Source organism: Gopherus evgoodei, chromosome 2, assembly GCF_007399415.2.
Source record: "Gopherus evgoodei ecotype Sinaloan lineage chromosome 2, rGopEvg1_v1.p, whole genome shotgun sequence".
Lineage (NCBI taxonomy): Eukaryota > Metazoa > Chordata > Testudines > Testudinidae > Gopherus > Gopherus evgoodei.
The window spans coordinates 207853065-207877156 of NC_044323.1; the positions used below are offsets into that span (position 1 = coordinate 207853065).

The window sequence follows — 24092 nt, forward strand, 5'->3', positions numbered from 1 at the left end:
TCACTGCATATCATGAATCTGGCCCTATGCTTATTTATGTGTTTTTGTTTTAAATTGTTCGTTCTAAGGCACCGGTTCCCAAACTTGGATCACATCTTGTTCAGGGTAAGCCCCTGGCAGGCTGCGAGATGCTTTGTTTACCTGAGTGTCCACAGGTACGGCTGCTCGCAGCTCCCAGTGGCTGCGGTTCACCGTTCCTGGCCAATGGGAGCTGCAGGAAGAGGCATAGGCCGGGCCACTGCTTCCTGCAGTTTCGATTGTTCAGGAACGGCGACCCATGGCCGTTGTGAGAGGCTGTACCTTCAGACGCTCAGGTAAACAAAGCATCTAGCAGCCCGCCAGGGGCTTACCCTAAGCATGCCACAAACCAAGTTTGGAAACCCCTGTTCTAATGGATTATATTTTACATATTAGGGCTCAGCCAGAAAATACATTTTCAAAGATATATAAATTGGCTGAAAATTAACTTATGTCATCAATTATAATCATTATAAAGCTTTGAACATAGTGTTGTAACAATACAGTCTAGAATGCCAAGAATGATTCCTTTTTGTCAAGCCTGAAATATTTGTTATGGCCCGGGCCCTGCCGTCTCTGGTTACGTGACTCCGTTAAACCAATAAGACTTTTCTGATAATTGGAATATATAAATAATCCTTAAATGTAAATATGTTTCAGATACCAGTGACAAAATTTTTGAAGCAAAAGAGCTTGCTGTGTCAGCTAACACAAGTGCTGTTGCTGGTTTAAGCCACATTGTGGATTTCAATCAGAAGCTGCTGAACACTTCTTCTGAATTGTCCAAGGTTAATGACACGTTGAGGAAAACCAATGAACTTATAATGGACTCCTCTAAAGCTGGTAAGTTAGCTGCTTCACTGCACAGTAGAAATGTCATTGCATGTAGAAATGATTCTAATATTTAAACTTAATTAGTATTAAAATAAGGATAGTGTGATGGACTAAATAAAAATGCACTAGCTGTAGATTTCCTTTTAAAACAGAATACATAGAAATCACATAAGCTTTTAATACATGTGTATTTTTTCTCTTTGATGTTTAAAGCTACTGAAATAAATTCCCCCAAATATATTATTTTGGCCAATGCAGTCCAGGAATGAATAATGAATTTCCCTCACAACCTGTCTGAACGTCTCATTCTTATTTTGGCAGCAGCCTCAGCTGAAAGACAAGTTAAAGAAGTGGAAGCACAAGCCAGTCTTTTATTTGACAGGCTGAAACCTCTGAAAATGTTGGAAGAGAACCTGAGCAGAAATCTGTCTGAAATTAAAGAGCTCATCAGTCAAGCCCGCAAACAGGCAGCATCTGTAAGTACATCTTTCCTGCAATTTCTAGCTTCAAGGTCATTGGTTTCCCTTGTGCCTCCTCAACAAAAAAATATCTTAAAGGCAAAAAGCCTTATGCTCCTTCTTTAACCCACCCATCCTGTTGTTCTTTGGTGTAACAGAAGTTTTTAGTGTTATCAATATCACATATACTGCAATACTGAGGCATTTGGTGTGAGTTCGGACTTTGAGCTATGATCTCTTTGCCTCTATGGTTTGTCCAAGCACTGAGCTTTTGTAGTTTTATTTCCCTGTTCTTTTTTTTCCCCTTTTGCCTTTTATTTTTAAGGGAGTATCTCCTTTAAAAATAATCCGATGCGATGTGCCAGGAAGAAAAGGGCTGTTTGTGTGAGCAACAGGCAAATGAGCGGATAGAGCTGGCATTGTTTTTGGAGTGGGTAGGGGAGGGAAGGGGGTGGTGCATCTCCAGGCTTTTGGAAGGGAGTTGGTGTGAGAGGTTGGAATGGATATATCGGTGATATGAAGAATTATGATGAGATTTCTTGAATGAATCATAACTCAAGCATCAATTCTGTCAATAAGATTGTCAAACATATCTAACCAAATCCACATACTTAAACCCTTACTTTTTTTGTTTTTTGTTAGAAGTTGCTGCCCATGCAAAATAGCCACATTTCAAATTAACACATTGGTCATTTTGAAACTTTGATCCACTTCAAGGTAACAAAAGCAATTAAACCACATTATGAACTATATCTTGTTATAATTAGACACAGAGAGTTTTTGAAACCAGTAACATTTCCCCATTCATTTGATTTAAGTCTGGGCATATGATTTTAGATTTAAAAGACAAAAAATATCCAGGCTTCTGGTGCTTTCAATAAAACCCAGCATTCACATGAATGCTTCTTTTTCACAATCTACCAATCATGGAAAATTAATGAGCCTGGTATAGAATGATGGTGTATCATAGACTACAGAGGTTTCTACGGGAAAAAGGTATAACTCTTATGAGTAAAATCCTTTCTTTCAGTTTTGAAGACTCATATTATTCCCTTGTAATCTTTATTTTTCTGAGAATTTGGTGAAGATAAGGCTTTTTTATCATTGCAACTAATTTCTAGAGATAATATTGAATTGAGCAATGAAGATGAGCTACCCTGATGTCTTGCACCTCAGTCTGATTGATTTTGCTTTTACTAGAAATAGAGATGGGCTGGGGATCATGCAAACTCTCATATATATGAGTCAACAAAACTACTAAAGTTAGCAGAGTGCCCAAGGGTTTGCAGTGATGAAGCCAATAGTTGTAACAATGATAATCTGAGTCAAAAATCTGCCATGTAAGTGCATCTTTATTAAATTGAACTTTTAAATGGCTCCTAAACAGATTTTCTAAAGAATTACTTACTTTTTTTGCAAGTAATTTGAATTTCTCTCATTGCTATTTCTTACAGATGCTTTGATTATTTGATTTTTAGCTACCTTGTTTTTGTCTCATTGTAAACCTCAAGGTTTGTTGTCTTTTTGTTTGTTTGTTACTCTGAGACTTTTCACATTTTCTCATGACTTCCACTCTTTTTTGTTATTAATATAGTGTTTTTCCTCGTATGTGCCCTCAAACTCAAGATTTATTATTGGATGATGAATTTCTGGCTCTAAATCCCATGATTAGACCAGTAGGTTTTGAGGCACTTCTTTCTTCCCTATTCTGTATAGTCTAAACCACTACTCTTTTTCAACTCATTTCCAGCCAGTCAATAGTTGTGTGTGTTTGTAGTTAATCCTACTGACAAATATTTAGAATCGTATGAAGTTGTCTCAACACATGGCTTGAATTTAGCTAGCCAAAGGCTAAATCTGTATTCCAGAGGTATGTGCTGTGTACACAGAGTATACCATTTTTTTTCCAGATTAAAGTTGCAATCTCAGCGGACAGAGACTGTATTCGTGCCTACTCACCCCAAATTTCTTCCACTAACTACAATACCTTAACATTAAATGTGAAAACAACTGAACCTGACAACCTCCTCTTCTACTTGGGTAGCAGTGGCAATGTAAGTTCAGTGTTGTGGAGATGCATTAAAATGTTGCCTATCTCTGAATATATAATACATTTGACTTAACATTCTTATTTGTACCAAGTAGCCAGGCTAGGGACTAACCAATATATATATGGGAGAAGGAAGGAAATGATCTCCTGCCCCGAACCATGGTAGGACTGATGTAATCCTCACAGATCCTTACATGCCACCCACCCTACCCTGCAGGAAAGAGGATAAGAACAGAAGATCCAGCAATCCTGCCTCTTGTCCCCACTCTGCACCACACATGCACACAGTGCACTGGTTTTGATGCCAGGGTCGTCCCCTGCTCTTACAGAGAAAACAAGATTTGGCTCTGTTGGTCATTTGTTGAGGTCCTTGCTCAATGTATGGAATAATATTTATACAAGGTAAAGGTGATCTTGTGTACATTATCTTGCATGGAATCCTTCTTCTACAAGGTGGACTCACTATTTGTCAGGTGCTTAAGCTGGGATCAGGCAGGGCTCCCATGACAGCACAGTGCAAATTCCCATAGCTCCATACAATCACTGTCAGTCAGGGCCGGTGCAACCATTTAGGCAACCTAGGCGGTTGCCTAGGGCACTAGGATTTGGGGGGTGGCATTTTCTTCGGCAGCGACCGCGGCGGCTGGATCTTCGGCCGCCCTGGTCGCAGCCAGCATTTAGGCAGAGGGAGCTGGGCCAGGGACGCGCGGGGAGGGCCACCTGCAGCAAGTAAGGGGGGGGTGGCATGCAGGGGAACTCCCCACCCCAGCTCACCCCTGCCCCGCCTCTACCCCGAGCATGCTGTTGCTGCTTCACTTCTCCCTCCTCCCAGGCTTGCGGCACCAATCAGCTTAGGCGCCGCAAGCCTTGGAGGCAGGAGAAGTGAAGCAGCAACAGTGTGCTCGGGGTGGAGGCGGAGCAGGGGTGAGCTGGGGCAGGAGGGGTGCCTCAGGGTGGGGGGTGGGGAGCTGCCACAGGGGGGCACCTCAGGGTGGAGGGGAGGGAGTTTCTGCAGGGAGGGGGGCCTCAGGGGGAGGGCGCAAGGTGGAAGTATCACCTAGGGCGCGAAACATCCTTGCACCGGCCCTGCTGTCAGTGCTTCATGTTCCTGTTATTTCTGCACTGACCTTTTGAGGTCATTCCAGGTGTAAGAGAGGGGAGACGGTGGAGGGAAAATAAATACATACCACTGGGATGAGTTTGCAGGTTCTGCTGCAGGTGTTTCCTTCATTGGGCATGACTAAGGCTAGGTTTTAGTTATGGGTATTTTTAATAAAAGTTACTGACGGGTCGTGAGCGGTAAACAAAAATTCATGGCCTGTGATCTGTCCATGACTTTTACGATATACCTCTGGGAGGGTGGGAAGCCCAGGTGCGGGGATGGGGGATGGGTGGTGGCATGCAGCCAGGACCCCTGTTGGTGCTGGGGTGGGGCAGGGCTTGCAGGACCGGCAGGCTCCCTACCTGGATCCGTGCCTCCCCCACCCCCAGCAGCACCAGAGTTTGGGTGTGGGAGAGGGTATGGGGTTGGGACATGGGACAAGGTCAGGTGGGATCTGGGCAGTGCTTACTTGGGGGGCTCCTTGGAAGCAATGACATCCCCCTCACTCAGATCCTAGGTGGAGGTGTGGCCAGGCAGCTCTGTGAGCTGCCTCCACCCAGAGTGCTGGCTTCGCAGCTCCCATTGGCTGGTAACCGCAGCCAATGGGAGCTTCAGGGGCAGTGCCTGCAGGTGGAGGCAGCGCTCAGGGCTGCTACCTGGCCATGCCTCCACCTAGGAGTTGACTGAGGGGGATGTGGCTGCTTCCAGGCAGCCCTCCAAGTAGGCGCCACTCAGAGCTTGCCTCACCTGTCCCAGGCCCCACCCTTCCTTCCCCCTCCTACACCAAACTCTGCTGCGGGGAGGGTGGTGCCGTGGACCAAGACTGTCCCAGCATCAGTCGGTGCGACTGGCGCAGGGGCTGCCTGAGCTGCTCCTGAGCCAGGCATGCTGGCCACTGCAAAGTCACGGAGGTCACAGAAGTTCATGGAATCCGTGACCTCAGTGACAAACTCGCAGCCTTAGGCATGATTTAGCTCATCGTAAAGATCCATTAAGGCAAAATATATAGGAAGAGTTTTAGAAATAGACATGAGATTTTATAATCATCCAGCTGGAAAGAAATTTATTAAACAAAACAAAATGACATACCCTATGTAATGCGTTAAAGCAAGAATCACCATTTTCCAGAGTGACTTCCTGGCAGTAGAGATGCGACGTGGTAAGGTGGCCTTCCTTTGGGATGTGGGATCAGGAGCAACAAGACTGGAATATCCAAATTTTCAAATTGACAACAACAAATGGCACAGGATACATATAACCAGGTAACAGAGGTTTCCTTCTTTCCTTCATTCATTATTTATTTGTATTGCCGTAGCACCTAGGAGTCCTATTGATAGACTAGCACACCATTAATATGAGTAACATAAATATTTTATTCTGTAAAATGGATTAAAATGAAAGTTCAATTTCTGCTAGTAAATTCAATTGAATTTTTACCTAATGTGGAGGCGTGGTTTAGTGCAGTGTAGAAGTGTACTGGCTAATTAGTTACCCAGTGCAAGAAGTAGTTCAGCAGTAAGCAGGGACCATGCACAGTAACTTCTGAAAGCTTTTAATCCATTTGTATTTGTGATTGTCAGGTTTGGGAAAACTGGAACATTGAGCATAGAGGAAACGAGCTCTAATCAGAAGTCCTTAAGTAAAACTGCAACTGCTCCTGGGACAGCTGCTGTACTGGATGTAAACCAATCAACACTAATATTTGTTGGAGGACTTGGAGGGCAAATCAAGGTGAAAATCTGAAAGTGCTATACTGTAAAAGGTTTTTATCCTGTTAGAAATACTATTTCGATTAGAAATAATCGCACCAATTAGATACTCACAAAAGGCAAGGGTGCAAAATGTTATCCAGAGCTATCATCTCATTATAAAAATCCCCAGGAAACTATGTTTAAAATGGTAATTCTGAAGTGCTGAGTGTGAGTGCATAGGAGGTGTTAATTCATACTGAATAGTTTCCTTTCTCCTCTGTTACTCCTTATTTCCTATCCTCCATGACTTGTAATAATTTGTCATTGTTATCCATGTAATTGAGTATAAATGGGTCAGGACTTTTAATTTTCTTTTTTACTTATTGCAAAACTCTTCTACTGCGATGTGAAGTCTGATTATTAATAGTAATATTAAAACGTTTTTGTTCTTCTGTTATGATTTTCCCCTAACATGAATTAGAACTGAATGGAGAAGTTTGCTGGAGAAGTTCCAAAGTATTTAACATTAATTGTATTCATTTGATATCTTTTCTCTTGAATAGAAATCGCCTGCTGTTAAGGTGACTCATTTTAAAGGATGCATGGGAGAGGCATCCTTGAATGGAAAATCTATTGGTCTTTGGAACTACATTGAAAGAGAGGGCGCATGCAATGGATGCTTTGGAAGGTAGTGATTTGACCACTGTTTTCCTGAAAAGCATAGAATAGGAGTGTCTGTATATAGTTATAACCTTTTATATATGTTTGTATGTTAGTTAAAAAGTGTAGTGCATCGATTATTAGTGGAATTTTAAATTTTAAGTGCATGCCAAATTTAGTTACCACATGGTTTTTCAGTTCATGAGATGGTTCTACAATTGATCACATGGCTCCTCAACTTGCCACATATATTTTCACATTGGTTGTTTGTGTTTGTCCATAGAAACTAATGACTACCAGTGTACATCTATATTTTTGGAATATTTTTGGTTTGTCATTTCAAACAAGGCATATTTGTTCTTCCCCAGTGAAAGAAAGAGGTCTAAAGTATTATTTTAAAAGTCCATGCCAAATTTGTGGCTATTATATTTATTACCACTCAGTTATTCTGGAAACGGGTTGTGGACTTGTGATGGGGTGTACAAACCCCACACTGGAGAACAAGGCGTTAAGGAGTAGCTCTGGCCTAGGTGGCTCTTCCCTGCTATGCCTGCAAAGCCTGCACAAGTTGGAGGTGGAGTTTAAAAAGGGAAGGAGAGCAGCTCACTGGGAGGCAGGCAGTGGAAGGGAGCAGATCTCTTTTCTCTGAGCTCTGAGGAAGTCTAGCCCAGGAACTTTACAGCCAGAGACTTGGCAACACCGACCTGACAAAGCCTGCAAAGGAGAGACAGGTGACTGATTGCAAAGGGCAGAAACTTTAATTTGATTCTTTAACTTATCTTGTGGAGAAAAAGAGGACTTAGGTAGAAGGTGGTCTAAGAGGACATTTGAGGTGATGAGACAGGGAGGATCAGTTTGCTAAGAAATCTGGCATGCTGGGAAGAAAAAGGAAAAAGGTATGCCAAACCAACATTCTGAAGGCCTGTGAAGACCAAGAGGCGCTCATAACACCCTATCCACCTGAACTAGGCCCTCAAGCACCAGTGACCCCAGAATTCCAAGCCATACTGATGGGGAAAGAGCTTCAACCAAAGTAGAAGGCCCAAATGCAGAAGCTAATTGAATCCTTCCATGCCATATTTTCAACCTTGCCATGTTGAACGGATTCAGCTTGTGTATCATCACATAGCCATTGAACCAGGACAACAGGTCCATGAGAACCTGTGACCACTCCCATGAAAGATGTGGGACACAATGGAAGAGGACATACAACATGTCACCTACAGGACCTTGAGAGTTCTGGACTCACTGTGAACCTAGCCACATGTAAGATGACGAACAAGGAAGTTGCATACTTCGGTTACACTGTGGGAAGGGGCAGGTTATGAACACTAATTGGCAAAGTACAGGCCTTAGTAGCCTGCCTCATCTCAACAACAAAAACCAGAGATGATGCTTTCTGGACCCAGCAGGTTATTATAGACATCTCATACCTGACTTTGTCACAATTGCAGCACCCTTCACAGCCCTAGTGAGGGATACCAGTCCTAATTAAATAGTTTGGTCAGAGACCTGGAAGAGGGCATTTAGGACTCTAAAAGATTTTCTGTGTCAGGATCCAGTGCTTTTTCATCCAGACTTTTCCAAAAAGTTCACACTACAAACAGATGCTTCTGATGTAGGACTTGGAACAATCCTTTCCTAGGATGTTGAGGGAGAGGAACCACCAGTCCTCTATATAAGTAGAAAACTATTCCCATGGGAGGTGGCCTATTCAGTCATAGAAAAAGAAGCCTGAGCTTAGAAATGGGTGGTAGGTGCCCTAAGATACTGTTTGCTGGGAAACCCCTTTTTGTGAGTAACAGATCATGCCTGTCTTTGCTGGTTGAACAACTTGAAGAATGCCAACTCCAGAATTATGCAGTGGTACCTTTCCTTACAGCCATGTAGTTTTCAGGTACTTCACCAAGCTGGGAAGGCTGACCAAAACACAGATTTTTTTTTTTTTCGTGAGAGGGTGGGGATCCGGGGAAGGGTATGCAAGGAGGTATACAAGCCCCATGCTGGAGAACAACGAATTAAGGAATAGTTTGGGCCCTTTACTTGGCAGGGAATCCAGCAGGGGAAAACCCCGAATGCTCAAGAGTCCAAACTCCAAGTCCCCGGACTAAGGAGAAAGTCCTGAAGCCGTTGCAGGCACCGAAATCCTTCCCCGATATCAGACTTTCTTTTGTATATCCCCAAAAAGATGGACTGGAATGTGTGACCTGGCTAGGGAGGGGAAAAGACCTCACAAGACAGTACTGTAATGGAAAAGGGATATATCCTGCCATATCCCTGCTTCACCAGTAGTTAACGCTGGTGGTCAGTGTACCATTTTGCAGGAGTGTTTTCTGCTTTCATCTCTAAATATTTGTATATTTAATAGGGTTGAAATGAAATAGGTTTGGCAACAACTTTTTGTACAATGTCCCATTTAGAACCAGCAGAGGGTGTTGCATGATTACGTATAAAAATGTGGTTTTTAGAAGCATTGCAAGGAAAAACGGATAACAGAATATTTGCTTCAGAGTGGTAGCTGTGTTAGTCTATATCAGCAAAAACAGTGAGGAGTCCTTGTGGCACCTTAGAGACTAACAAATTTATTTGGGCATAAGCTTTCATGGGCTAGAACCCACTTCATCAGATGTAATATTTGCTGTAATGTAAATGCAGTTATGCAAGGAATTTGGAAAAATGCATGGTATTCTGTAAGTTTGAGAGTCAGAGTGGTAGCAATTAATCATTTCCTTTGGGAACTGTAGTGTTTTTTCTTTTATAAAAAGCGGTAAAGACTGGTTTTCTATCTTGTGTAAATTCTCCCCCAAAGCTAAACTAGATATTCAGAGATTCAATAATAAAAGTGGCGTTTGGCTGGAAGCCTTTAATTATTCATGACATACAAGATTCAAATCTTCTTCTACAGTCTCGCTTCCTAATTATATTGCTAGTGGCTGCCCCAACTGATTTCATTCTTCTAGGTTGCATATGAAATATTGTGTTTGGAAAAATGCAAATCTGTTCTGTGGTATTCAGCATTTCAGCAACTTCTTTTTCATTTTTATAGCCCACAGGATGAAGACACTTCTTTCCATTTTGATGGCAGTGGATATTCAGTTGTGGAGAGGGCCCTCCGTTCCACTGTGACTCAGATAATCATGTTTTTCAGCACCTTTTCGCCTAATGGGCTCCTGCTGTATCTTGCTTCTAATGGCACTGTAAGAAAACGTTTGAGATTTTACATTGATCAAAATTGTATTTGGAAATGAACCTTGTAAAGGTTTGATTTTTTTCCCCCCATCTTTCTGCTTCTCTGTCTTGGAACCAGTTATCACGTTGTATTGTGACATGGATATCTTATACAATTTTGACCCTTGAGAATCTCTTTCAAGCAATAGAATTAAAATATAAATATTCTCCATGGGGTACTAGTCCATGATGATAATTCAAAATATGCTAAAAAAGGGTAGTAATCTAAGGAGATATTATCAAGAGGCCCAGAATCAACAAAGCAAATGTATATGTGACATTAATTATTGAAACCTGCCTCAGCAAATGGGGTAAGCAATCCTGATGGTGAGTCAGACCACCCTGCATAGTAATGGGATAAAAACAAAAGGAATCCAAACATGGGGATATCTTTCTAGAGTATTATTACCAGGGATCCTATTTTTCCCATGATAAACGCAAAATTCTCCCATTAAAAAAACATAAAAATCCACGTTTTTCTGTGACTGAAATGAAATGGGTCATTGGGGCTTGGGCTGTCTGCCCCACATGGCAATAGTAAAAACGAGATTCTCTCTCTCTCTAAAAATGCAAATTATGCATTTTTCCTTGGCAAACAGATTTCTAGGATCCCTGATTGTTGCTAACTTAATGTTGTTGTTATTAATACTATTATTATTAAAATGGTATTAAAGAGATTAGATTTTCTGAACATAGGAAAAGTAGGTGCCCTGAGTAGAAGATATTGTGGATACATTAGTCACTTGTAATTTTTTATACGGATATCCCAAGACCTTTGAAGTATTCATTATTACATACTTTTTTCCACTCAGTGTATCTGTATATTTTTTTCTGCAGAGAGATTTCTTGTCCCTAGAGCTTGTTGATGGTAAAGTTAGATTAACTGTTGATCTTGGTTCAGGACCTCTTACGCTTACAACCGAAAATCGTTACAATAATGGAACATGGTACAAAATCTCATTCAGTCGTAACAAGAAGCAAGGTAGGACACAGACTGAAAAGTAAATGTTTATGATTTTACAAATAAGTGTCTGAAGTAGTCATTAGGAATGTCACCATTCCATGCCAGCTTTGTCTTATTCCCAATGCACATTCATTCTTTGACAGCCATTTTTGTGGTGCTCTCTTGTTGAAAGTAATTCCAGTGCCAGTTTGTTGCGTGACATGTGAACATTCTGATAGAATACTGTTGTCTTTTTCATAGTCCATTGTTTCCTCCACAGCCTCATTATAAGTGCACAAGAGGAGTCCATAAGGTTAATAGCAGACCTTCTTCTCTAACGGGTCATTAGCTGTACATCCCATCAGTGTCTTGATTGATATTCAGTACTCTATGCATTGCAGTCCAGTCCTTTGGGTCAGGAACCTTCGTTTTGTTCTGTGTTTGTGCAGCGCTGAGCACAAAGGGGTTCTAGTCCATGACAACTTCTAGGTGCTACTGTAATAATAATAATAATAATAATAATAATTAATAATAATAAAACAAAGCTATGGGTTAGAGTGGCTAAATTTGCATTGGTGTTTGTAAAGAGAAAGTGGAACAGTCAGATAGCATGCAAGAAAGTACTATCCAAGATATCTTTCAGCATGGCCTCTATAAATACCTTGGAATGGGGGAACTGTTGAAGTTACATGAGGGAGTTAAAGAAGAAGTGAGGAAAGAATATTACAGACAAATAAGAATGGCTCTTAGGCTAAAACTCACATGGAAGAATTTAATCCGAGCCATTAGTATGTGGGTGATTCCAGTAGTACCATACACTGCCAGAGCAATCAAGTGGAATCAAGGGAAGAAAACATTTGACATCCAAACAAGAAAGCTCCTGGTGATGCACAGAGTAATGAATCAAGAGTCAAGAGGTGGGTAGGATGCACATCTGATGATATGATGGAGAAAAAGGTTTGCTACAGACAATGAAAAATATAACAGCAAATTATATGAGGAATCAGCCAAAGTGAAGATTTTCTGGTCGCAATAACAAGCAATAGCTGAGCATGTGTCCCAGCCCAAGAAAGCATAAAAGAAAAGAGAAAGCAAATTGCCCAAGAAAGACTTGAAAGAGTTACACAGAAATCAATGCACAGAGAGTAATGGCGAGAGATCGAAACCATTAGTGATCAAATATTAACAAACTTGTGGCTTGTAGCAGGTGTGACAGTGTGACAACTTCCTGCAGTATCCTGGACAAACCTTATTGAATTAAGTTAAATCTTGTTAAGTTTAAGTATTTTAGGAGCGCACTGTATTAAAAATGTAAATGTTTGTGTTACTGTGGGATAGTATGTAACTTGTCTAGGAGACATGACTAATGGGAAGTGGAAATGTTATGTACTTCAAAGGATTCTTTTAAACAAAGGGCTAAGACAAGCATCTGGGAGCTGAGCAGGCTTCCTAGGAAATACTTGCAAGGAAGTGAATGAAAAAGCCCACATCTGGACTTGATCTTTTGAGTGGGGAGTGGTCTGTTGTCTTTGAATTACCTATTCCCAGGATCACAAGGCTCAAACAGCCTAAAAGAGTAACTCACAGATTCATGAGAGTGCTTGTTCTGAGCTAACAGCTGATGAACTTGTGACCACAAAAAAATTTTGGTGGGTGTGAATGGGGTCCCATTTCCTCTCCAGGAAAACCCTGCTGGTAAACCCTCTGGGTGAATTAATCAGGACACAGGTCCACCAAGGTACCTTCACCACATGTGTTTATTGTTTCTCTTTCTTAAGCTCAAGGTACAATACAACCAGCTAGCCTCAGTTATGAGGAGCCGCTTCCTGCTCTTTGACTTAGCCTTTTCAACTTTCCGCTTCCCTTCCTGGGTTCTCTGGTTGGTGATGTAATCACCTCATTAACTCGTCAGGCTACAAACAGGTGTAAGTGCTCTGTTCCACCTTAGCTACACGTAGAGCCCCAGGTGTTCTAAGTGACCAGGGTGCTGACTTTCACAGAGCCTAGTTTGAAGCAAGACTGTCACAGGCCTGGTCTACACTACAGAATTAGTAAGAGTAAGCAAAAGGCAGCATACGTTGACCCAACTCTGAAAGTGTCTACACTAAGATGTAGTTCTCACTGATGTAACTCGCTCACTACGCTGACTTAACTTCGCCTCTGAGAGAGGCATAGCTCTTAAGTCAATGTAGGTAGGTCAACACAATGCCAGTGCAGACATTACATTGCTTGAATTGTTGCTGCCTTTCAGAAACTGTTCCACAATGCCCTACACTGGCAGTTAAATCAGTGCAAGCGTTCTTGTCGAGGACGCACACCACCGACACAAGGAGCGTAGTATGAATGGATAAAGCCGATTCAGTTACAGCAGTGGCTGTACATCAATGTAACTTAGGTTAATTTAATTTTGCAGTGTAGATTTGCCCACAGCTGGGTTTGAAGGACTGTTCACTGGCCAGAGCCCATGGTAGGGGCAGGGTGATCTCTGATAAGCTTATTAGCATGTGTGTGGGTTCTTCTATTGGTTTAATGTGTTTTCTCTGTAATGTGTTCACTTTAGGAATAAATCCACTTGCTTAGAAAAAGCTGTGTGGTAATTTAATTGTGGCAATTACACAGTTACTCAGGAGAATAGGAAAACAAGCCTGCTAACACAGTCTCACTTTGCTCTGGAATTCACAGGATAGGCAGGGAACTGTGCAACCTGGAAATCGCCTGGTCAGGAGGGAGAGAGACATGGGTCTCTGCCCAAGAGAGGGGCCAGCTGAGCACAGGGGTGGCTTTAGGCATTTTGCCACCTGAAGCACGGCAGGCAGGCTGCCTTCGGCGGCTTGCCTGCAGAGGATCCGCTGGTCCTGCAGCTTCGAAGCCTGCGGGAGGTCCTCTGAAGCTGCGGGACCAGTGGACCCTCTGCAGGCAAGCCGCCGAAGGTAGCCTGCCTGCCGCCCTTGCAGCACCGGCAGAGCCCCCCCCCGCGGCTTGCCGCCCCAAGCACGCGCTTGGCGTGCTGGGGCCTGGAGCTGCCCCTGGCTGGGCATGCAGGTGCAGTTTCCCTTAACTGTAGTAAAAGAATACCTGAAGAGATTGACAGAGTGCCTCATTATAAATGCACCCTTAAGGGTTAATTACATTGGAAACAAAATTGACCGACATAACTACTCTCAAACTGCAGTATATGTTCCGAACAGGACGTGATGGTGCCACGTGTTGAGCTCCTGCAAGAGCTGGGAGGGAATATATGACCAGACACAGTGAGATCATCAAGTGGCTTCACTGGAACCTCTGAGCCAAATAACAGATTTAAATGAAACATGTGGTGTTATGTCCACCACATTTAAAGAGCTCTAGAGAATGAAGAGGTTAAGATTTTATGGGATCTGGCAATTTTCACAGACCAAACAGTGCAGGCAAAGAGGCTGGGCACAGTTTTGGTAGAAAAGACAAACAAGAACATGGCAATTGATATTGCCTACTAGCAGCCAGAAACATTAAAAAAATAAATAAAACAAGAAGAGAAAATGGTGAAGTATGAAGAACCCTGCCACAAAGTGGAACAATTATGGAAGACTAGAACAAATAAGATCTCAGTGATTACTGGAGTACTTGGAGCAATCCCTAAGGATATGAATGAACAATTCAAGAACACATTAGGATACAAGACATCATGATTAGTGACCTCCAGAAGACAGTGCTCTTTGGCACTGCGAGAATGTTAAGGAGAGCCAAAGGAGAACAAGTGCATTTAAGCACCTAAAATGCAGGAATTCTATGGAGGGTTTAGCAAAACTCCTAACTATCCAAACCTACGGAGTAGATTTGTGGTCAGGATTTATTGGTGACTCATGGGGATAAATTTTAGACAATAGCTTTCCCCTTTTTATGTTTAATGAGTTTATGAAGGTGTGGGGGAGCAGGGGCCCCACTTCTGTTCATTTATAATGTCCTTCCTCCCAATTTGTAGCACATGAGGGGTTCTCTCAGTAAAACAAACAGCCAAAAGAAAGGCCCTCTCCCCTCTTTTTTCCTTGGAGAGGGAAATCTGTATGAAAACAAAGAGAGGCAAAGATGGCCAGGCAATCAGGCAGGCTTTCTGGATTCAAGCCTTTGGACTTATTCTGTCAACACATTTATTGCCTTTTAATGGGGTCAATCTCTGGCCCCTCCTCTCGGGACATACTGCTTTTTAGTTGGGCTGTGCAGTTTTGAGAGTGGTAGGGCCTGCTGCTGCCTTCCTCTCAGCTGGCCTGTCTCTGCCGTCAGCAGTCTCTGAGGCAGAGCTGCCCTCCTCCTGTTCACTGCTCCTTCCTGTGGGACAGTTTTCCCTTTTTAAACTCTACCCACTCCAGCATTGCAGAGCCCCTTGTTGGTGTTGAACAGGGCAGCAGAGCTTGTTAGTCTCCTCCTCAGAAGAGTGAGGGCGTGTCCATTCACAGAGGGGCTATTTTGTTTAAAATCCCCACGATCTCATTAAGGTTAAGATTTTGTCATGGGTGTTTTTAATAAAAGTCCCAGACAGAGCACAGGCAATAAACAAAAATTCATGGAAGCCTGTGACCTGTCTGTGAGGGGAGGACTCCAGTGGGAACCCCACCAGGGGCTGATTGCTGGCCAGTGCTCCAGTCCTGCTGCTGCTCCTGCAGTGGTGGTTGACCCAGCCTGGCTGCTCCTGTGGGCTGCTGTGGACCCAGCCGCTGCTTCGGCCCTAGGGGCTGACCTGTTGCTGGCTACTGCTCTGGTCCCAGCCGCTGCTCTATCTCCACTGGCCCTGGGCTGCTGCTCTGGCTGCTGCTTCAGCAGCCCGAGCTGCTGCTCTGGTGTTCCCAGGCCACTGCTTGAGTTGCTGCCAGGTCACTGCTCTGGGCCACTGCTCCAGACAGCTGCTCTGGCCCCTGCGGGCTGACCCAGTGGCCATCAGCCATTGCTTCTGCAGCAGCAGCCTGCTGTTCCTGCAGCTTTGGGCCACTGCTCCTGCAGTGGGGGCTGACCACCAGCTGCTGCTCCAGTCCTGCTGCTGCTTCTGGGCAGGGGCTGAGAGCTGCTCCAACCCTGCCACTGCAGTGGGCTGTAGCTGGTGAAGTCATGGAGGGCCATTAAAGTAATGGGATCAGCAACCGCCATGACAGAATCATATCCTTATTTATTATATATAGATACTTTTCTGTTGGTTTCTCCAAAATCTGTTTGTTTTTGGTAAAAGAACTGGCTAGCTTATCTAAAATCTTGAGAGTAAAATAGATTCAACTTCTATAGTGAAAAAAATGATTATACCTGTATTTGTTTTACTTGGGAAATTATTATATGTTTCATACAAAAATATTACCATTCTAGAAAATCATGTCTTAGTGTTTTTATCTGCTGATCTGTACTTCCTTTCTTTGCAGGAGTTTTGGCCGTCATGGATGCATATAATCTTAATTATAAAGAAATCAAGCAAGGAGAATCCCCTGGGGTAGCCTCAGACCTCAATCGCTCAGATAAGGACCCAATTTACATTGGTGGACTGCCAAGATCCAGGGCTGTGAGGTACAGAGTTTATTCTTCCTTTTGTTTTTCCCCTCTGTTTACAAGTTTGTAAGTATTGGGGAGGATCTTCAGCTTGTGTAAATTTATAGTTCCATTGAAGTTACTAAGTTATGACTGTGTACCCCAGCTGAGGATCTGGCCATTACTCATTATTATTAATTATTTTCATCAGTGAATCTCCAAGTGCTTTACAAAGGGAGGTAAGCATCATTGTCACTATTTTACTGATGGGGAAACTGAAGCAGAGAGGTGACATTACCGCCCCAAGTTACAAGAGACCAAGGCTCTTGGGTCCCAGTCCAGTGCTCTATCCTCTAGGCCCCACTACCTAATTAGAACCACTAAGTGCCAGGGATCAACTGACCATCTACAAGATGTATTCCATGCTGATGTCTTTATACTTTAGTGTCTTTATACTTTAAATAACAATTGTCATTACTTCAGTGCTGTTTATAATGTTTATGGCTTTAAAATACCTATAGATAGAGTAGTGAGGACCTTGTTTCTTTTTAAAATAGCCAAATCAGTCTATGTTACTGAAGTGTGAAATAAAATCAAATAAAACCATAGTCTGAATGCATGTAATTTTTATGTAGACACCATGGTTTCCAACTAGCGTTAATGGGAAAAAAACTGTTCTTTAGAAAAGATTTTAAAAAATCTTAAAATGGAATTTTTGCAACTCCCTCTCAATACTTGGACTAGAGGACGACCAAAAATAAAATATTCCAATAGGAGCCATTAAAAAAATAATTTGTGGATGTCTCCAGTTTACAACATGTGCTTTCTCTATTACACACCCACACTGGTCAATTCTTCAAGCTTCAATTCACCCTCAGTATTATGGCTCTAAAGTCTATATCTGATTTTTCCTGCAAATGAGGTAGTTAGATTTTTATATGGCATCTCTGTGCCTGGATAATTAGTGCCCACAGCTGAACGCCTAGGAAGGCACAATGAGCCAGTCCAAATTAGACCAGGTCTTAGATTGTTCTAACTTGCACCAGAGAACAATTTATTCCCCGGACAGATCTGATAAGAAGGAAGGGGTGAGATAGGTGGTATAGAGTGCCTTTACCTCCTCCCTCACTGAGCATGTGTCATAGCAGCTGAGGATTCCCCCCCCATTTCCCCCCACCAGCTTTGGAAATGAGTCATACTTTGGTTTTGCAGTGCATTGCTGTACATTTGTGTTTCATCTTTTAGTGCTGTGTTTTCTAGATTTGGTAGTTCAGATAAGATTTAATGTATGTTGTGCAGCTACATTTTGGCTCAATTTTGCTCCCATTAAAAACAATGAGAAAACTAACCCTGACTTTAAAGAGCAGGATCGCCCTTTAAATCAATCTCTCCTTTTCCTGTTGAATAATGTAACATTACATTTTCCCCATTAAATCCCAATTTAAATTATTAAACCAGTGTTTTGTTTTTACCATGGAAACTATTTTTTTTCTTTCAGGAAAGGGCTTAACAGAAGAACATATGTGGGATGCATTAAGAACCTGGAAATATCCCGCTCTACCTTTGACTTGCTAAAAAACTCGTATGGTGTGAGAAAAGGCTGCATACTGGAGGTAGGAAACTCTGACAGCTCTGTTGGGTTGTTGTACTCTGATTATTGCTGTGTATTAAACAATGAATCAGTGTTTTGGGGGAGGGATAGCTCAGTGATTTGAGCATTGGCTTGCTAAACCCAGGGTTGTGAGTTCAATCCTTGAGGGGGCTGATTAGGGGCAAAAATCTCTCTGGGGATTGGTCCTGCTTTGAGCAGGGGATTGGACTACATGACCTCCTAAGGTCCCTTCCAACTCTGATATTCTATGATTGAGGGTAGAAGCATATCAATTTGTTGAGAAATTATCAATTAGTCCACCTTTGGTATTGTTCTTTCACACTGGACATCTCATAGGGGACAAAAGCTATCATTTAATTCTCTCCTTTTGCAAAACAGCCTATCCGTAGTGTTAGCATCTTGAATGATGGCTACATTGAGTTGCTACCTAAGTCCCTGTCTCCAGAATCAGAACTGATGGTAACTTTTGCTACTAAGAACAGTAGTGGCATCATCTTGGCTGGTCTCAGCAAAGGAATGGAGAAGCGACGACGCAGACAAGCACATTTGGTTGGTACTAACTGCTTTTAAACCTTTAATACTTTTTCACAACTTTGCTTCAGCGTGTTTGATCACCTGTTTAGTTTAAGAATATAAACTGGATAGCAATACTAGAAAAAAATCCACTGGGGTGTGAGTAGAAAGTTTTTTTCAAGCAAATGACATCCACTCTTTCAGGATGTAAACTTTCATTACAAATTAAAAAAATATATCTAGCCCTGACGGTTGAAAAGAAAGTCTTCCAAATATGGGCCAAAGGTAAACCAATGCAGTTTTGTGTTCCTGAATCTGCAGACAGACAACTCCAATACCTCTGCTGCTGCTCATGGTTTTGCAGAATTGTGGCAGAGTGAAAACTGACCTGAGTATTGTTGACTTTGCTGCTGCTATGTGGACAGGTTGAAATTGAAAAGAATCAGGTCAGTTTCACCCTGCTACTACTTCGAAAAGCAATGAACAGCAACAGAGGCAGGCAGTGGGGAGGAAGACCCAAACACAGAGATTGGGTAGGAAGTAGAGTGAAGGCACCCCAGACATCTGATTGTAGCAGCCAGGAGGCTGGTAGAAAGGTAGGATAGTAGAGACCCACTCAACTTACAACATCCAAGAGGCTCTGGAATGAGAGGGAGAACAGAGAGAGAGACAATGCTGCTTTATCTTTCCAGCAGCAGGTAGTGGTGGTTGGATTCAAATTTATCAAACACCTGCTATTTGGTATGAAAGATGGAGCTCCCAAGCAGCATCCAAGAACAGCATCACAGCTTTCTTTAGCACTATCATGTGGGGATATAAAGGGATTGGGTTTTTACCTGAGCTTTTACCATGGACAGGGGCACTCTCAGCTTTCATGTCTCTTTAGTTAGAAGGCTTAGTTCTCTAGCTTTTGTCTGTTCTCATTCACTGTCACAAGTATTACAATGTTTGCCTTGCAAACACTGCAGGGGCCAGTTTGTGTTTTGGTATTTTATTTTTGAACTGTTTCAATTGAAATTTCAAAAATGAATAAAATAAATGATGGATGTTTTCTTTTGGTTGTGGAGTTCATCAAAGTTTGTCTAGAACACCTAAATTTGGTGGCAGATTTGACCAAATCACCCTTTTAAGTATTATTGATAGGGTATGAAAGAAAACAGTTGCAGTAAAAAAATTAATGGAAAGATTAAATCTCCACAGCCCTTCTTTTCCATCATGCTGATTGATGGTCATCTTGCAGTGCATATTAATGCAGGAGACAGAGCAAGTACTAGAAAAATCATCCTCCAGCCTGCTAATGGAACATACAGTGATGGGCAAGAACATTCTGTCATCCTGATCCGGAATAAGAGGTACATGTGACTGTGAACAGTACCACTTGTTTAATTACTGTATGTCATTGTCAGTTAACCATGTTCCGTGAAGAACTGACTTAGCTAGCTCATTTCAGTGGAATAATCAGGGTTGTGTGTTTCTGTTGTTAATGGAAGAGTCCTGATTTATATGGTAATTGCATACTGCCAGTGATTATGTTGTGCATGAAAGCTCCCTTGAAAGCTTTAGACAGTTTGGACCACCTGAGTTAAATGTACTAAATATTGCTAGAAAAAGTAGATAGTTAATTGACTGTTTACTTATTTGACTAAGAAACATACATGTCCAATTTACTCCTGTAACCGGATTAGTCGTCACATTTTTAAAGCTACTCAACAAATCCATCCTACTAAATTATAAAATATTCTTCAAAGAACCTCTTTAGCTGTAAATGATGTAGGTGGATTATCAAAATCACTGAATCTTTACATAGGCGTGGGAACTAGGGTGTGTGTGGAGGGTGCTGCACTTATGCGGGGCTCTGCTCTTGGTTCTGCACCCAGGGTTCTGGCTGCTGGCCCTGCACCTGGGGTCCTGGCTGCTGGCCCCTTGCCAGGGGCTCTGCTCCCAGCTCCAGCTCTAGGGGACGGGAGAGGGTTTCAGACAGGAGTAAGGGGGGCATGAGGTAAAAGATGTGGGGACCAGTGCTTTACAGTTTTGTTGGCTTTCAGCACCCCCACTATAAAAAGTGTTCCAGAGCCCCTGAATCTTTATTTCTTAGCACATGGCATTACTGAAGTTGAAAATAAGTTCCTTGTTGAATGATTTTCCGCTTCACCCTTTCAGGATGATAATAGTACAAGTGGATGAAAGTAATCCTGCAGAACTGAGACTTGGCATGTCGGCAGAAACGAGTCCCATGAATATTTCCAACTTCTACGCTGGTGGGGTTCCAGCAGGAGAGGGCATTTCTGGATTCAAGATGACAGGATCTTTTTACGGCTGTATTAGAAATCTGATCTTTAACATGCAGTAAGTCAGAGTAAATGGCAGCACTCTTTTGGAGAATGGAACTGCAGATCTGTGAATATAAAATAGAAACTGTTGCTTTTGACTATAAGATCTCCAGTGAATGGACCATATCTAATTCTTTTTTTGTACTGTGGACAAGCATAATGCCAGCACTCTGTAATAAATAGTAAAATGCAAAAGAGATTAGTATCAAGCTTGCCTCAATGAGTGTTGCTGGCCATATTTTCAGATATTCAGTCAGACTCAAAAGTGCCTTTAGTGTATATAGTTACGTTGCACAAAACACAGTTGGGTTCCCAGTGATTTGATTTGCATGCACAAATAAGATAATTGGCCAAGAAAACAGTTGCATGAATATTGTATAGAATTAGAGGATACTCTTTAATGATTTTCTCCCACTGTGCTTAACCCTTTTGAAGCATTTTCCACTGACATGCAAGTCTTCACCCATTGACAAGTGGTTAAGTTCTTGTAAAGTACGTTCCTCTACTCAGAGCCCTCTCCTTTGTAAATCTAGGCTTCTGGATTTCACCACTGCCGTGAGGTACAAGCATGTGGATATGGACAGCTGCTTGCTTTCAGAGAAGCCTAAACCTGCCATCCAAGCAGAAGATATTGAGATTCAACCCGAACTGCGGCCTTTGCCAATTCCTCTGTGGCCTCTTACCAATATTGAGAGAGTACATGCTACAAACTTAGTCCATGCTGCCCCTATCGGCAAAGTGAGTATTGACGGGGGAGCAAAGTCTATCCTAGCTGTGTTTTTGTTAACCCCAAATACAGAGCCATACATTTACTTCCCTTCTGTGCCTTGGAGAGAGAGAGATGAATGTAAAGGACATGAACAAGGGCTTGAAAAGATGGTTTGTAAGAGAAAAAGCAATAGTATATCAAACTATACCTCTGTACAGCAGTCACTTCTGGGCCTTACACCTGGAAGGCCATGAGGAAGGGAAATGCAGTTAAGTGTGCCAATGATCAGCCACCTATACACTTGCAACTGAGGAGTTCTCCATAAAAAAAGGGGGATATAGCCCTCAAGACAGGTGAAGTTAGAGAGTAGTTGCTATTCTAGGCGTGTTCTCCTGCCAAAGTGGATCTGTATTGAGATTTGCAGTGCAAATTAAAGTTGATTGAATTGATGTTATGTCACCATAAAAACTCAGTTGTCATGTGCATACAGTTGCTAGTCCCTGCCTTGCTTTCATTGCTGAGGAGGAAGCCCGGACCATTGTGGAGGCACAGGATCAATAATTGTATCACAGTCTTTACCTGTGAGTCTTGGGTCTGTGTGTAGTTTGCACAATACCTGTGTGTGTTACATTCCCAAGAACATGATGCAACATTACTTTTCTCTTTCTGGGGCTGTGTATTTTATGACTGAGTGTTTCCTGAGTGTCTGGTAATCATTTTTATATGGGAGGAGGGCATAGGTTTTGTGGATTTTATACCACATGCCTATAAAAAGAAATGCTAAGCCATCTGAGACCTGTATTATAATTTCGTTTCATACTCTGATTCAGAGCTATTGATGCTCTGAATATGTGAGAATATCTCCCCAAGAGTAGCTAAGGAATTTCACACCAAAATTCTACTCTGACCTCCCAGAGACAAAGACTGAGAGACTAATGAATAAGTAAACTGGAAGTAAATTAATAAATCAAAAGCTATAACACCTAACTAGCAGAGAATTTTGTTTTAGTGCTGTGAAGCATGGGCTAGTCATTATAACTAGTTTTCTTTGTGCCTGCCAAATGTCCCAACCATCTGAGAGGTCAGTTGATTGCTATTACAGTACATGTCACATTTTTCCAGTGTGGCAGTTGCACACGGAGAATACAGCACAGCTAGGTTGCCATAAAACAGTATTATTTAAGCAACAAAATATTTTAATACCTCTGTCATAAACAGATAAGAAAAGTTAATAGCACAGAAGTACTTTATATCTCTTTGCCTGGAAGGAGTTAACAAGAACAGTGAGCCTGGCTGTCACCTGACCAGAGGACCAATCAGAGGACAGGATACTTTCAAATCTTGAGGGAGGGAAGTTTTTGTGCTGTGCTGTTAGTTTTGGTGGTTCACTCTGGGGGCTCAGAGGGACCAGATGTGCAACTAGGTTTCTCTCCAATCTCCCTGATACAGGTTCTTATAGATTCAGAATAGTGAGTACTAGATAGATAAAGTGAGTTAGGCTTATGTTTGTTTTCTTTATTTGCAAATGTGTATTTGGCCGAAAGGAGTTCAAATTGGTATTTTGCTGAAAAGATTTTAATTTGTACTTGTATACTTAGGCTGGGAGGATGTTCCCAGTGTCTATAGCTGAAAGACCCTGTACCTATTCCGTCTTAAATTTACAAAGATAATTTTTACTGTTTTTCCTTCTTTAATTAAAAGCTTTTCTTGTTTCAGAACCTAATTGTTTTTTTATTCTGGTGAGATCCCAGGGGACTGGGTCTGGATTCACCAGGGAATTGGTGGGGAGAAAGGAGGGAAGAGGGAGAGAGAGGCTGATTTCTCTCTGTGCCAGGATTACTTTCTCTCAGGAAGAGTCTGGGAGGGGGAAAGAGAAGGAGGGAGGAAGGTGAATTGTCCTCTCTGTTTTGTGATTCAAGGAGTTTGAATCTTCCAGGGTAACCCAGGGAGGGGAAGCCTGGGAGAGGCAACAGTGAGGGAAAGGGTTTACTTTCCTTGTGTTAAGATCCAGAGGGTCTGGGTCTTGGGGGTCCCCAGACAAGGTTTTGGGGGAACCAGAGTGTACCAGGCACTGGAATTCCTGGTTAGTGGCAGCGCTGCAGGTTCTAAGCTGGTAATTAAGCTTAGAGGAATTAATGCTGGTACCCCATCTTTTGGACGCTAAGGTTCAGAGTGGGGAATTGTACCATGACAACCTCTTGTGCAGTATTCTCTTTAATGAAGCTCTTTCATTAACAGGGACAGTGTGCACAGGATTCAATACCAGATCATGTTCCTGGTGCCCACCAGTTTGGCCTTGCTAAAGGGAGCCACATAGTACTGCTTTTTAATCAATCAGCTGTCAGAAGGAAGTAGGTATATCTTGAATTACACATGACACATAGTCTTGCATTTAGCTGCATAATAGAGAACAATTTCTATGAAGGAGTTGTGTAGCAGGGTTTCTCCCCAAACCCAGCG

General features: G+C 42.3%; 1 protein-coding gene across 1 annotated transcript in view; it reads left to right on the forward strand.

Annotated features, from left to right (window-relative positions):
* The window catches only part of LAMA1 (laminin subunit alpha 1), a 150145-nt gene that overhangs the window by 112291 nt on the left and 13762 nt on the right, over positions 1-24092 (forward strand). Inside the window, exons 43-57 of the mRNA XM_030552788.1 lie at positions 679-861; positions 1174-1328; positions 3221-3364; positions 5591-5724; positions 6043-6193; positions 6717-6841; positions 9860-10010; positions 10879-11023; positions 16366-16507; positions 17967-18081; positions 18459-18629; positions 19794-19945; positions 20754-20939; positions 21457-21661; positions 23871-23983. Of these exons, the coding sequence (XP_030408648.1) occupies positions 679-861; positions 1174-1328; positions 3221-3364; positions 5591-5724; positions 6043-6193; positions 6717-6841; positions 9860-10010; positions 10879-11023; positions 16366-16507; positions 17967-18081; positions 18459-18629; positions 19794-19945; positions 20754-20939; positions 21457-21661; positions 23871-23983 (2272 nt within the window). The remainder of the gene's footprint in view (positions 1-678; positions 862-1173; positions 1329-3220; positions 3365-5590; positions 5725-6042; positions 6194-6716; positions 6842-9859; positions 10011-10878; positions 11024-16365; positions 16508-17966; positions 18082-18458; positions 18630-19793; positions 19946-20753; positions 20940-21456; positions 21662-23870; positions 23984-24092) is intronic.